The following is a 16,660-nucleotide window of genomic DNA, read 5'->3' as shown; positions in this document are numbered from 1 at the left end:
CTCTGGTTCGTTGGAAAGCCCGTTCAAATGCCTTTCAAAATCTGATGGTCGAGCCATATGAGGCCGTACATATATTCCCGTTTGAAATGCTGTTTTTGCGCTGACGGAGATTAGAAAATCATCTGCTGTACCCGTGGTGTTACGATTTACGTCTGTAGCATGTCTGAAGGTCCGTTCTATGCGGCACGACCAACAACTGATGCCATATCTGATGGCTATACACGTCCGTATAGAGTCTCGTTTGAACTCAGAACTGTTCTGTGACAAAGATTCGAAAATGGGCTCTATCATTGATGTTCAATTTATGTCTGCTGACAGTTTAAAGTCAACATGGTGTGAGAGGACAAAGTTTAAAAGCGCTCGTTTTATACGACTTAGGTAAACAACGAGAGTTGAATTGAAGTTTGAACTATTTCTACTGTACTGTCGGAACGAGTACATTTCCCTGATGCTTACTCGATAGATTAAGGGAGAATTAGTCAAAAATGCACCTGTTAGCATTTGAGGTACAATACTTATTGGTGATATACTGACAAAAGGTATCGTTTAATAATGATAGGGAAGCAAGATTCTTCCAGCTTTGAATTCTTTTATGTTTCCCTTAACTCATAAGCATCAGAATCTCTGCAATCCTACACAGCAGTCGTATATCAGAATTATCAAACTGGACTCTCCAGGCCATCGACCATCGACCATCGACCGCTATCACACGGCAGGGGTATTGTTGTGCAGCATCAGGCTATAAATACCTGTAGTGAGTGTAACAATGCTATTGTCCCCGTTTGAAAGAATTGCATACATTTCAGACGATGTGTCGAGCATCCCTCGACAGCATATCTGAGAACACTCTCACACGCACTGATCAGGCAGCGTGTCTGACACACATTCTGTCACACATTAAGTCATCTGCTGTGACCCCCCGCGATTCCTGTCATGCAATTACATTATAATAATAAAGGAAACATCTTGTATTTTGAGGTTCTTGAGAGGCATATAGAAGTTGGTATTCAAGTATAATACAAAATATTATGGATGTCAACTTCTTCTTTATTCTTGTAGTTTGGATAGCAAACCCTAAACCTGTTTTCTTTTTCAAAATAAATTCAAATACAAACATATTCAGGCGAATGTAATCCCCCAAACCGGCTGATGGATTTTAACTGAGTGAATATTGATTTACACCGCACATGGACATATTAAGACTTCAGATGCCTTTGTGATACTTAATACTACCTTTGATTACACAATGCCATTTAGAAATGTAACATATGTTATATTTGGGATTACACTTTCTTAGTAAAGTACAAATTCTAGTACTTGTTTGAGTTAAGCCCCATCCGGGATTCGAACTCACACCCTACGAGTCAGGCACGTAATCGACAGCACACAAAGTCAGCCGCCTAACCCGCTCAGCTACCGCGACTTCCACAAAAATGGAAGTCGGACAACTGGTAGTCTAGACTGCGGGCTTTGTGTACCCCTCTGATAAGTGTTAATTGGCACGGCTCCCACGACCGAAAGATATGATTACACAATGCCATTTAGAAAGTAGTCAAATGTAACATATGTTAAATTTGGGATTACACTTTCTTAGTAAAGTACAAATTCTAGTACTTTTTTGAGTTGAACCCCATCCGGGATTCGAACCTAAACCCTACTACCTTTATCGTACATTGCATCACCACGATGACTTTCAGTTGAATTGTATCTTCGGCAACACTGTGTGATGAACGTATATTAAGATTAGTTATTTCTGTTTCTTGATTAACACACCGATACGTAGCCATTAGGTTAACCATGGTTAAAATCCTCCACCACAATGGCTCTCGGTTGAATAGCACCTTTAGCAATACTGTCTGATGTATTGATGAACGTATTTTAAGAACAATTCCATCTGTTTATCAATTAACAGACTGATACTTTGGCACGTATGTTAACCATGTCGAACTCCTCTCTATCAGCTGGAGCTGTTACCTCAGAAGACCTCAAGCAGTTAAAGAAAGAAATCTTCGATGGATATGATGTTCAAATCCGCCCTGTGTACAACCAAACAGAGGCAGTAAACGTAGATATGAGGTTTAGCCTTCAATACATCGCCTACCTGGTACGTACTTCTCCTTCAGAACGGAATTTACCATATATCTCGACCTTCTCGCATTTTGTGTAAAAACCGGTTATGAAGTACATGTACACAGATAAAAGATTCTGTTGGTGTCTGCATGTGCCTGTGTAAAGGTAAAAATATTTAATATTTAACTAAATGTTCAAATTCAGGATCTGAAGATTCAGAAACTAAAATGGAACGGCTTGCTGAGCATGGTAAGTTTAACATTTTGCTAAGTACCAACAACAGTTTTCTTGTCTTTTGTTAGCATATACATGTATATTGACGCTTCTTACCTTGAACATAATCAGTTCAAGGCAAATAAACACGTTATATATGTTCAACTTAGTGAGATACAAATTGTAGAATGATAAACATGTATATGATCTTCATTGACATGATGAATCTCTGATACGAAATTGCACAAGAGTGTTCAAGCTCAACAACAATATTTTAGACACAAATCAAATCAAAGCCATCGAGCGATGCTCTAAAGTCACAATATCCTAAACATTTCATTCTTGACCTCTCTTCTCGTATACGACACCGGTGTAACACAAAGATCTTGATTGAGAGAATCTCACAAAACACTCAGAGGTCGTTACAAAGTGCAAATCATGTGGAAATCGTTTTGGGAATCTAACTAACCTTGGATAGCTCAATACCTACTTTTAAGATTCATCAAATGATCATATTTTTCAACAACAAAACTTTAACAGATTCAATCATTTATCGAACTTTCAAATTTTCCGGGTTCAGAACATTGTCAATGTGGCCAATGGAAATAGACAAGAAGAGAAAATATTGACACTCAATGCAAAGATTTATATATAATCATAAAATAATTATTTACTTCAATACACTGTAAAATCAAGTTTCCTACTGAAACTCTCAAACGTCTATTCTGGTGGTTTATTAAAAATTAAATATGTTCAGTTAATATGTTGAATACATTCTTTCCATTATTTCGTGTTTGCTTTGCTTCTTTGTTTGTTTTAGCGTTGGTACGATAGAATCCTATCATGGAACGCCAGTAAGTATGGAGGCCTGGACTTCATCACTGTGCCACAGACGAAAATATGGCGTCCCGACTACGTCGTCGACAATGTGTATGTACAAAACTAATGCTCACTGAAATTCCCGCACTTCAGAGAAGAGTGAATACTGAAAAGCAAAGGCAACCAGTAAATAAATATCCCAATATTATCGTCGATCTGTAGATAATACAGTAATACCAGATAATAGTACCAGATATTGATAATAAGACCAACGCTCCCTGCAATCAGGGATGAAAACACAAGCCTAACCACCAGAAATCATATCATCATCAATACTTGATTCCCATACCTGGATATGATGTTGAATAGAGTGAGTGATGGAACAAAAAATTATTAAAGTATAGGATGATGTATTCAGTTATTTTGAGACAAGAAGAAGCAATACATGACACACAAACTTTCACCAATGGAGAAAGGACATACATGCATATCACAGATCGATTGTTGCCTTATGGAGTAGTCTCCAAACTTGGTGTCACTTTGACGTACAGTACTTGTGCTACATTATTCAAATATATTGCCCAGTTTCACAAGCGTATCCATCCAAATATTAAGTTTACTTTCCTTTTGACATAGTGTTTCTCAAAAACGAGCCTGGGAACACCGGATACTCTCGTTTTCATAGAAAGTAGTGGATTAGTCACTTGGGAACCGGGAATGGTTAGTGAAACAAGCTGCAAAATTGACATCAGGAAGTATCCCTTCGACACCCAGACCTGTTCGTTTGAATTTCTTCCCTGGATGACAACAAGCAGGTTCTTGAACACTACCAGTCGTCTCAATAAGATCGACATGTCACGTTTTGTGCCACATGGAGAGTTCACTACTGGAGAGTCTTCAGTCCATTGCGATCACATCAATGTTGAATTTGCTGAAGATGTATTGGTGACAATAACTTACACTCTTGTCCTCAACAGACGTCCGGCGTTCTATTGGATGGTCATGATATTTCCAGTGGCAATCTTTCCATTGCTCAGTCCAGTCAGCTTCCTTGTACCCGTAGAGAGTGGAGAGAAGATAACTCTGTCAATCACTGTGGTGTTGTCCTACTTGGTCTTCATTTGGGTCAATAAAAGTAAATTTGATGCGATGCCAAAGTTGTCAGATACAGTCTCCTTGATAGGTACGGTATCTGTACCCGGCGACTGTAACCTGGAGGCACCATGGGTCCGTGATTATGACCATGCAATGCATGAGAAAGTAACTAGGTCGTTTGTCTGCTACATCTCACCAGATTGCCTGAGAAGTGTTATCAAAAAGTCCAAATCTAATACAGCTCCAGGGCCTGATGGTATTCGAAACCGGTACTGGAAACTATTCCCCTGTGTCCAAACACCATTACTTCACTGCTTCAATACTCTCGTGGACACAGGTGATGTTCCTCCGTGGTTCTGCAAAGGTCGCACAATACTCCTCTCCAAGAAAGGAGACTTGACTGATCCCAAAAACTTCCACCCTATCACATGTTTAAATACACAATACAAATTATTTACAGGGTGTTTGACAAACCTCGTGTTATCATACTGCTCTGCTAATGATATAATTTATAGAGAGCAGAAAATGATTTTGGAAGAGGCTTAAACATATCACCGCAACCTCTCCATGTGCTGGATTGACTACAAAAAGGCATACGACTCTGTCCCTCACGAATGGATTCTGAAGTCTCTTCGTTGTATTGACCTCCCGGAGCGACTACTTGATTTACTCAAGTCTTTAATGAGTTGCTGGTCGACTCAACTTGAGATGTACTTGCAACGGCCGGTGCAGACTTCGGAATCTATTCCAATAAGAAGGGGAATTTTCAAGGGGGAGTCCTTCAGTCCTTTGCTTTTTTGTTTGTCTCTAAATCCTTTGAGCTTTCTGCTCAACAGAGAGGAGGGTTACCATCCCGGACCTCCTCAGCACAGATCCCCAACACCGCTTACTCATCCTCTTTACATGGATGACATCGAGCTCCTTGCCAAAGGAGATACCAATTTGAAAGAACATATTCTCCTTGTCGAGTCCTTTCCTAATGATATTGGACTCGACAAATGTAATACTCTTCATTTAAAACGTGGCAAGGTAGTTAATGGTGGATCGGTCAAGTTAAAGGGGGGGGGGGGGAGTTATTGAGCATCTTGTGGAAGATCAGGCCTACACCTATCTTGGAATACAAGTTCGAGACAAGCTCCAGAACGCCCAACTTCAAGACAAACTTTGGGCGGAGTATAAATCTCTTTAAAGAAAATCTGGAGCTCAGAGCTAAATGCTCGAAACAAGGTCAAAGCCACCAATACTTTTGCTGTGCCAGTCCTTTCCTATTCCTTTGGAGTAGTTCATTGAAGAAAACAAGACATCAAGAGTCTTGACCGTCTGACCAGAAGGATCATGTCTGATAACAGAGCCTAACACCCTCGTTCCTCTCTTAACCGTTTATACATGCCAATCAGTTCTGGAGGTCGGGGTTTGATTAATGTGGAGGCTCTTCATGATATAATTTTATTTTATACTTTTGCACATATTTATTTATCCGATGATCCTCTAGCGATGCATGTGAAGACTCATGATGAAAGCAAGGAATTCCACAGCTATTTTAAGCGTGCCAAGGTTGTTGGACAGAATCTGAAATTTAAGGTAGATTTTGTTGATGGCGATGTACTGCTGGACGGTACAGTGATGGGAGTAAACCAGGTGAAGTCCTTCACCAAGTCTGCCCAGAGTCGGTCTTTTGTGGAGAAGCTTTCTGAGAAGCCATTGCATCGTGTGTACATGCAGTGTGTTGAACAGAATAGCAATCCCACCGACTCCTTCGCCTGGATGAAGTCGGCTGGTCTTAAATGTGAAACTGAGGGCTTCCTTTTTGCTGCTCAGGACCAGTCACTTCCCACTCGCAATCGCCTAAATGTGATTCTTAAAGAAAATATCAATATGAAATATCGACTATGTAATGAATTTACAGAGACTGTCCAACATCTTGTCAGTGGATGCCCTTCTTTGGCACATCTTAACAGCATATCTTAAACGACATGATGGCATGGCTCGTTGCTTTTACTACCGTCTCCGCCATGCCTGTGGCTTTGACTCCGAGTTCCATCCATGGTACGAACCTGAACATGTCCAGGGCGTCATGGAAAATGATGCTTTCAAACTTCTGTGGAATAGGCCCATATACAGCCTCAGAAGAATTCCAGCCAACAAACCTGATCTTGTCCTTTTTGATAAAGCCAATGAATTTATTTATATCATTGAATTTTCTGTCCCTTTTGACACCAATGTGATTGGCAAGATTCAAGAAAAGCATGATAAATATGCGGACCTCGCCTTTGAAATGTCTCACTTGCATCCCAAGTACACTGTCGTCAAGCTCCCCATTGTTCTCGGTGCCCTTGGTTTGGTTCCTCCTGATCTCTTGGCGCAGATCAGGAGAGTGCCCGGGTTCTCCACCGGGAGCACAGCCCTTCTGACACTCTGGGTAATGCAGAAGGCTGCAGTGTTGGGGAGCCTTCATATTCTGTGGAAAGTTCTTGGTGGTTTCGACTAGGCAGTGTTTCCTGGGAGAAGTCCCATTCGCTGTCTGGGCTGCCTGTAGAGGGGGCGAGGGCCCTGAGCTGATGATGAGCCCTACCAGCCTGACTGTGCCAGGATCACCCGAACCCTCTCTGCTGCATACTATCTTTAATCTGTAAAACATAATAATAATAGATTTGTACATACAATTAAACGAACCATTACTCAGACTAACGTGCGCTGACTATGTCAGATTTCAGCTCTCAATTTAGTGGGCGTTATTTTAAAGAAATATAATTGATTGGAATATGTGTATGTATTATCAAAGTAATTGATGTTACATAATTATTAATTCACTCACACACTCACGGGGACTTCATATACATCATAAATACTTTCAGATCATAAAGTGAAGATGTTATTATGATTGGCATATAGAGACAATATGTTGTTCTCTCTATATTAAAACCACTGATACAAAACTGTCAATTTACGCATCTCTGCTAGCAGTTGTATGAGCATAAACGTTTTGTGAAAATTGGTTGATATCTTCCTTTTCTGAGAATTCATTTCAACTTTTACCAAATTACAGATTGCACTTGCATATTTGATGCCCACACAATTGAAAATATGCTGTTCCGGGTATTACCGCGTGAGATTATCAAACACAACAATGTAATCATGAGGTTCAAATTGTCCTTGGTGTGTTTGGGGATGGACGGATCCTCTCTGATCTCGAGTTAAAGATTGATTGTGCGTATGCAATGTGATTCAATATATAATCTACACATGTACGTTTATTTCAGTTATCTATACCTCCGTGCAGACATTGATAAGCATGCTGACAGTCGTTGCCAATGGAATTATCATATGCATACATAAGCTGCCCCCGGACTTTCAAGTCACAGTTCCAGTGTTCAAAACCTCGAGAAGACTCTACTCATCAAGAAAGACGAAGTACGATCCACAAAATGAGGAGAGTTGCAAAAGTAATTCTCCGAAGTTGGAGTTGTGTTCAATTACTGGCAGAACAAGGGCAGTACAATTAGCAGAAGAGTGCATAAAAGAAAAGTCCGAAAACAATTGGCTTAATAATGACAAATATATCCTGCTTGCTCGTCGACTTGACAAGATCTGCCTCGTGTGCTTTGCAGTTCTTGCAACACTGGTGTCGATCATTTTCGGCTTCCTTTTCGCATGCTAAGGTACAGGATAACGGTGCCTACTAGAACTTTGTTTGAAACATTGTTTTCTATTCCCATATTGAAGCTAACTGTGGTTTCCTTTGCATTAATTTAACAAGCTTGACAGTTATGTTCTGATTATTTATTTCATTTTCGTGAAGTGATGTTTGTTGTAGAATGTTTGACGCCGAAAATTTCATTGATGCTTTTCAACATTGCAAAAAGAAAACATATCTTGTATATATAGTTTTATATAGGCACATTCTGACCCAATTTCCCTTATGGTCTAGAAGGGGCGGTGGGGTAGCCTAGTGGTTAAAGCGTTCGCTCGTCACGCCGAAGACCCGGGTTCGATTCCCCACATGGGCAAAATGTGTGAAGCCCATTTCTGGTGTCCACTGCCGTGATATTGCTGGAATATTGCTAAAAGCGGCGTAAAATCAAACTCACTCACTCACTATGGTCTAGAAACAACATGACAGGAGAGCTGTTAAAAGTCAGGTTAAAGTAATGCAGGTTTTACACACCGTATTACGAAATGAAGCATTTACTAAATTTAGATCGGTTGAAAACTAAATCCCGGAGAACCTTGCAGGCTTTGCACAGCTTGTGAATGCATTTCTTAATAGATGTAATCTTCTCACTTACAAATGAGTTAAAACGTGTTTCTTATTTTATAAAAAATGGAAAACAATTGTATCATGATATCATAACAGGGGACGTCGTGTATGCCCCCAACCCACCCACCCACCCCTCTCTGCTCTGAGAGTTCGCGTTAACAGAGCTCTACGAAAATGATAACATGTTACGATGACTAAAGCATTTTTAATCCGGAATTTCTCAACATCCGTCAATACCGACGTTTCAACATATACAATGTTTTTATTTCACATAACGCAAGAATTATGTACAAACAGAAGACTAAAAACGTCCATACGTAAATACACCTTGTGTGCGGGGTGTGATTGGGTTTATGTTAGTGTTTCCGGTCTTGCGTTCAATACCACGATGAAACAATGAGTGTTTCAGATACATTTAGAGCCTCCTCTCTACACTAAACATTATTCCAGGTAAATCCCCGTCAGCACAACAGAATCATTGCCATGAAATGGGCGACACTTAAACATGACGAAGCAGAGATGTTTGTTTTGTTTGTAAACCCATTAGGCAAATGTCCAAACATATGGATACGAGTTTGTTGGATCATTTCTGTGTTTTCATTGCGTTGGCAGTTTACCTGTTAATCTAAATTGGGAAAATTTCATTTGGAACCTAAAGTTAAACATGTCAGTGTTAGATTTAGGCAGTTATTATAACAGTTGACGAATCAGAAAAAAAAAATTCTTCAAAGGCATTTAGAAGTTGGTGTAGTAATACAAGACAAATCTAATGGATAACATCTTCTTGATTTATTTTTCACGGCGTCTCTGGGCTAGTTCTTGCCCCTTCGTATACCCACCTGACGAAGGGGCAAAAACTAGCCAAGAAACGTTGTGAAAAATAAATCAAGAAGATGTTGTCCATAACATTTGTCTTGTAGAATCAGAAAAAAGACCATGTTCTAAGGGCATGGTAGAACAATGCGACCAATACAGACTTGTTCCCAGCAAAAATTGGTTTGTCTCGCCCAGACAGGGTGACCTCTACAGCATGTGTATGAGCAAGATTCGAAACTTGAAGAGATAGGAGGGATATGCGCGATTTAACTTGAATTTTATCAAAAGTGCATTTTGCCATTACCACATACGAACAATGAAGTCTACCAAGTTCTAATACTCTACCCATCAAAAGTTTAGACTCACTTAAAGCACTCACTATATGTTATGAACATATATATTGTTACATCGAAGATGAATTTCTCCACTAACTTGGGGGAACCAACTGCAAAATATATGCAGATGGATTGCGTGAGGACCATGCATCAAATTGCTGAAACGCATGTGCAAATATGGCACATGTGAACAGCTGCGTTTTGGTATAAAGTTTTGTTAAGAATTCGCCAATTTTCACTGAGTTTCATCATTTATTGAACCCATGACAATAATCTTTTCAACGTTACGAAGTGCTTTTACAATACATCAGTTGATGTGTAAACCGCACCTTCAAATAGTATGACCCGTGAAGATCCGGGGTAGAATAGGTCTTCAGCAACCCATGTGCTTGCCATAAAAGGCGACTATGCTTGTCGTAAGAGGCGACTAACGGGATTGGGTGGTCAGGCTCGCTGACTTGGTTGACACATGTCATCGGTTCCCAATTGCGCAGATCGATGCTCATGATGTTGATCACTGGATTGTCTGGTCCAGACTCGATTATTTACAGACCGCCGCCATATAGCTGGGATATTGCTGAGTGCGGCGTAAAACTAAACTCACTCACTCACTCACTCAAATAGTATGGGATATTTTGCAAAATCTAGTTTAGAACAGTTGACCGAAGTAAGTGGCTACATTTACACAAGTGAGTCTAAACTTTTGATGGGTAGTATATTTTAATCAACTGCAGAACTGGTGATTGTGGCAATCCTGTGGCCGCACCTATGGATTCTTAAGATTGGAAATGCTTTGCAGCTGTTTCTGGAATGGCAAGGCATCAGCGTGAGAATGAGAATGAGGATGAGTGAGTTGGGTTTGAGGCTGCTTTGAGTTTTGTTGTTTAAAATCGCTCTCAGCAATTTAATTTCCACCTGTTTGACGACGTTCTGTAAACAACAAATCGAGTCTGGATCAGCCAATCTAACTTACATCACGAGCATCGATGTATGCATTTGAATACAATGACACGCATCATACAAGTCACCAGACCACCAAGATCACCAGATTGTCGCCTCTTGTGACAAGCATGAAGGTTGCTGGAGATCACATTCTAACCCAAATTTTCACGAGTAAAGGAATTAGGTACATGTGACACATCAAATAATGCAATTTATAAGTTCAGTATGCAAAAACCCGTGAAGATCCGGGTTAGAATATTGATCTTCAGTAACCCATGCTTGTCGTAAGAGGCGACTAATGGGATCGGGTGTTCAGGCTCGCTGACTTGGTTGACACATGTCATCGGTTCCCAATTGCGCAGATCAATGTTCATGCTGTTGATCACTGGATTGTCTGGTCCTGACTCGATTATTTACAGACCGCCGCCATAAAGCTGGAATATTGCTGAGTGCGGCGTAAAACTAAACTCACTCACTTAGTATGCAAAATGAGGATAAAACCTATTAATCTCACTCATCAGTACTGTCAACTTAAGACTTGATTCTGAAACCTGGAAACTTGCAACGTGAAGTGCCACTGCAATAATTAAATGTGAGAGCTAGCTACTCGCTTTGTCATCTCCCTTTCCTCACAATACAAAACATACTTGAGAAAAAAAGAATTTAATACAAAGTGGATTCTCAAAACTCTAAATGTTATTTAAAATGTTGTAATCTCAAATAAGAACTAGTTTAGATTCTGCCAAAACATTTAATATTTCAGCCTTACTCACCACTCACTGTTATATTAACAAACTTTACAAAAATCCCTAATTCCTTGATCCATGGGGTATTGGTGAGATCAAGCGGTGTTTGTTTCTACAAGACCACTCTACCCTGACTTCCACACAGAGTACCAACAAATGGCAACGCACGAAATTTGTCTCCAAAACAAAGACAAAGTCAGGCAAGGCATATGAGGACAGTGGGAGAAATATAAATATAGAGACTAGGGAAGTCCCCTAATCCGTTTCATATTTAATCTTTGAATAAACACTTAGAGTGACAAAAAAAACACAATAGTGTATGTCAAGACAGATCATTTCTACTTTCCAATAGTCGCTTTTAGCAATATTCCGGCAACATCACGGCGGGGAACACCAGAAATGGGCTACACACATTTTGCCCATGTGGGGAATCGAACCCGGGTCTTAGATGTGACGAGCAAACGCCTTACCCACTAGGCTACCCCATCGCCCCTTAAACGATTGGATAACACTGTTCCGCAATATATAACACTATCAAATAGCATATTACGTATATTATGTGAGTGAGTGAATTTAGTTTTACGCCGCTTTTAGCAATATTCCAGCTATATCACGGCGGGGGGACACCAGAAATGGGCTTCACATATTGTACCCATGTGGGGAATCGAACCCGGTGTAACAGGCCAGAGTATACCCCTGTCCCAGACTATACCCGGGGTTAAACTGGGCTAGCCCAGACTATACCCCAGGTATAATCTGGGCTAGCCTAGTTTATACCCCGGGGTATATTCTGAACTAGGCCATAGTATACCCCCCTAGCCCAGATTATACCCCTACAAAAAAACAAGTGATTAAGGATACTACTATAATTTTATTGTACTTCTCACACAATTAAACACTGGTTACAACATTGAAATGGTCCAATACATTTTCCAGATACAAAGCATAATCAGTGTGAGTTTTCAAGCTGAAGATGGCAGGGTACATCAGCCATTGCATTGACTGACCAACTGCACTGTAAATATAAATGTCACATTTTAACAGACTGGCTGTTGACATAACTTCTGCATCTGTTGCCCACACTCCATCTCGTGAAATTCCCGAATTAGTGATGAACTCATTGACATTTTGGTTCATCATTAATGTCATTGTTCATATGCTGAACCACTCGATCTCGGATAGTGCTGTGACTGTCTTCGGATCCTGTCAGGCTGTAACTAATGCAGTGGAAGTAGTAGTTGCCATCGCCTTTGGTTCTGTATGTCCGTCAGGATGCTGTCAAGTCTGTTGATCTTCCGATCACTGAGATCAGTCTCCAGAGTCACTTGTTCATATTAATAAATAAATACCAGCCCCTACTCACACCATCACCAGCCCCTACTCACACCAGCCCCTTCTCACACCGGTTATCTCCCATTTGTTAGACAGCCAGTTGTTAGACAGTGGAGTAGGGTATTAATTAAGACAACATCCACCTCCTTAATGGTACAGCTCTAATTAGATTGATGAGTAGATGTGCCCGTAGTTAATCTGTTCATGTTGTACTACCCCGTTGCCGAAATACCTTAGTTGTGTGTGCGACGCTAAATAAAGCAAATAACTAACTACTAACCTTGATATATCAGCATGGCTGGGTTAAGCAAAGTCGAAAATATCATATTGCAGAGAGGCACTCAACAAATACTTAATAAATTTTGTATTATGCAGTAATGTAAATGGAATGCACCTACAAATTCCTTTAAATGACACCAAGACCATTGCCCGAGTCACACACTCATATTGAGTGAATTGTCAACATAATTTTTAGGGGTATAGTCTGGGCTGGAGGGGTATACTTTGGCCTGGTCCAGAATATACCCCCGGGGTATAAACTGGGCTAGCCTATAGTTTACCCCGGGGTATAATCTGGTGGGGGGTTATTCTGGGCTGCTACACCGAGGCTTCAGCGTGACGAACGAACGCTTTAACCACTACGCTACCCCACCGCCCCTTATTATGTGAATCTAAACACGTGCTTAAAACGAATGCTCAGTAAGATGCTTTGTGAAATTACCCATTTGTAAATATCACAGCGAATGAGTCGAAATATGTGAGGTTAGGGTTGGTGACTTTGTTCATGGCGTGTCAGCGAGCCCCAACTGCGTAGATTGATCATAATATTACTCACTGGATTGCTTCACTGTTGATTAACTACAGACCGCCGTCATAACACTGGAATTTGGAATGCAGCAATACATACGCGCACTAACGTATACACGCACGCGCGCACTTACACACACAGACCTAAACAAAATATTGTAATGATTAAAAAAACTTTAGTTTAGTTAGATCATAGCAACGTCACAACAAATGATAATAACAGGATGTTAATTATTTCTTTAGAATTAGAACTCAGAGCTCACATTTCTGGTGTACTTCATGTACATGTTTATTAACGACCCATATAAACAGTATGGGACTTAAATTTCATCCTTGACTAACTCCACTGTACATGATAAGAAATCACTCGTCCCAAGGTCTATCAATAACAGACATTCGTCAACAGAGTGGTGATTATACACAGTCAAGAAACACAATTAGAAGCATAGCGAGTATTGATTCCCACTGTTCCAGTATTTGGTTTCGACGATTTTGTTTCCGGTTTATTGATGCAGACTAAGGCAAATATAATGTGAGCTAATTTTATTCGATCTACATATTTTCCCATACGTATGACATAAGATGCTGTTGTGGGTATTAAGTCAAAGGGCACAGTGTATTCAGCATGTGGCTTTCACACTCACTTGAATAAGTTATTCCACAAGAACAAAGCACCGAGACACAAGCCTGTTGTCGCCATGGCTACAATGCATGGCTTTTTATTTCATTTTTCTCATAGAGGTTTTGGAATGCAGGAAATATTTTCAGAAAATACCCAGAGAAACAAATCGTTGCACCTCTATGAAAAGCCCTGCTCCTTGAGAATCCCAGATTGCCTCAAACAAATATGCAACAATAATTTTGCCGTAGATTGATGTTTCTATGTTCGGGGAGACAAGTTCTTTATGTATCAGGCAACAAAACAGAACTTTATGCAGATAGTGTGAGTTGAAGACTTTACTTTTGGGGCAAGACATACGCACTTACTGTTTAGCCTGCACTCATTATGATCCATTTATGTGATTTTGCTTTAAAGGAATCCCTTTCGTCGGATAATTGAGACTGGTTAATCTCTAGCGTTGTCATTCGCCGTTTTATATATTAAATGATCATTGTTTCATTGGGGTTTTTTTGTTTTGTTTATGGTTTGGTTTGTTTGTTTGTTTGTTTTGTTTGATTTGGTTGGTTGTTTTTTTGGGGGGTGGGTGTGTTTTTGTTTTTGGGGGGTTTTATTTTTGTTTTTGGGGTGTGTTGGTTTGGGAGGTTGGGGGTTATTTTTGTTTGTTTGTTTTGGGGGTCTTTTTGTTAAATGTCTAAATGAATACATAATGTCAAAGTGACAGCACACTCTGACAGGGTCTGAAAATGGACGCGGAGTGAGTCATATGATGCGCACTTAAAATCTATTCCCTTGCTCATATCATGTAGGACTCGACAGGTTGTTGAAAATCAACACAACACACTGAAAAGTAGAATATCTCAATTGTCAGTTTGAAAACACAATTTACGAGAAACAAATCTTCCATCGGTGATATGTATATTTCAAGCAGCTTTGTGTGTCTTATATTCGGCGAACCAACAGTCACATAAATGAATGAAGAAGTATAATACATTATGTAATTTATTTATATCGTCTAACACCCAATTTCTTGTTTTACACAAACCTTAACGAGGACGTAAAATTGTTAAAGTATTCTAACTATTTTTATCGAAACGTTATATTTCAGCATAGGTACTGAATCCTTTGGTAACGGACCTAAGCCTATGGAAGGAATGAGTGAGGTTAGTTTTACGCCGCTTTTCAGTCATATCCAGCAATATAAAGGCGGGGGATACCACAAATAGGCTTTGCACATTATGCCAATGTGGGGAATTGAACCCGGGTCTTCGGCGTGACGAGCGAACGCTTTAACCACTAGGCAACTCCATCTCCCCCACACACACACACACTCCTCTCTCCCCAAGAAAAAACAGGAAAGAGAGGTAGGGGTGGATTTTGACGTCAACGCCTTCATTCACAAACACGACGTCGGACGTATATTTTTAGTCCCTCAGTGGGCCATAATGTCGAGATAACGAGGCTTCAAGAAGTTCAAATTAAAATATTGTATAAGCTCATTTCTAACAATATGAAAACCCAATTTAACACATTTCTTATCACAACAAGCCTCATTATGTCAACACACTGTATATCAACCTCTTCAATTGTATAAACTTAAATACCCGTCATGTATATATTTCTCCTTGTGCATATGTTGTGTATCATTTACTTGATAACGGTGTTAAGATCTACACCGAAACGTCGCATCCACTGCAATAAGAAGTTGTCTATCCATAAAAAATGTTCCTCTTCAATTTAACACACACACGTACAATTTCAAAACATTCAATTTCAGAGCTAAATCTAAATCTTGAATCATGAATACTGTGTACTACACTACCATGTCATCGACTGGGTGAGTGGGTGGGGTTTAACATCATTTTGAATATTTTGTCAATTAAAGTATGACCAGAAATTATTGAGAATTTTAGGAATATGTTTAGTTGGATTTCTAGTATAAACAACCTTGACCAGCTATCAAGTGCTTGGTTTCATTCAAGAGAGACAACTCCGTTAGTCCTTTTTCATTAGTTTGTGAAGAGTTAACCCCCTTTGTTTACTTGCTAGCAGACGACATTTTCAGTGATCCTCAGTATGGATGATTTAAAGAAGAGGAAGTTGATTTTAGAGTATTATAACAAGGATATCAGATCAGCTAAAGTGATTTCAAGTAGAACAGGCACCCCTTTGTCCACTGTTTATCGTGTTTGGAAAAATATTGCAAATGGATATGGCATTGAGCACCAGGGAGGCGCAGGTAGGCCCAGAAATTTGACTGTCGGTGACAGGAGGCGGCTTGGTATTCTTGTTTCTAAAAACAAACGAAGGAGTTTAGAAAACTTAAGGCTGGATATTATTGATAGTGGAACTGTGGCTGTCTGTCAGGAGACAATTAGAACAGAGCAGCATGCAATGGGTTGGCAAAAAAGTCGAGGAATTCCATCACCGATCATGAAACCTGAACAAAAGGAGCGAAGGTTGAACTGGTGCTTACAGCATAGAAATTTTAACTGGGACAATATGATTTTTTCAGATGAAAGTTCTGTGTGGCTGTTTCCTAATACACTGAAAGTCTGAACCAAACAAACTGAAAAAAATTTGTATCAGCGCCCAAAGTACAGTCTGA

At 39.9% G+C, this 16,660-nt stretch overlaps 1 protein-coding gene across 1 annotated transcript; it reads left to right on the top strand.

Annotated features, from left to right (window-relative positions):
- The first annotated feature begins 1,939 nt into the window (after positions 1-1,939).
- On the top strand, positions 1,940-3,229 carry LOC124252763 (acetylcholine receptor subunit beta-like 1). Its single transcript, XM_046686414.1, has 2 exons — positions 1,940-2,104; positions 3,104-3,229. The coding sequence occupies exons 1-2, from the start codon at positions 1,940-1,942 to the stop codon at positions 3,227-3,229; spliced, it is 291 nt and encodes a 96-aa protein (XP_046542370.1).
- The last annotated feature ends 13,431 nt before the right edge of the window (positions 3,230-16,660 follow it).

This window comes from Haliotis rubra, unplaced genomic scaffold (assembly GCF_003918875.1).
Source record: "Haliotis rubra isolate DU_JTF1 unplaced genomic scaffold, ASM391887v1 Scf523, whole genome shotgun sequence".
Taxonomy (NCBI): Eukaryota; Metazoa; Mollusca; class Gastropoda; order Lepetellida; family Haliotidae; genus Haliotis; species Haliotis rubra.
This window is presented reverse-complemented; position numbering and strand designations above follow the sequence as displayed.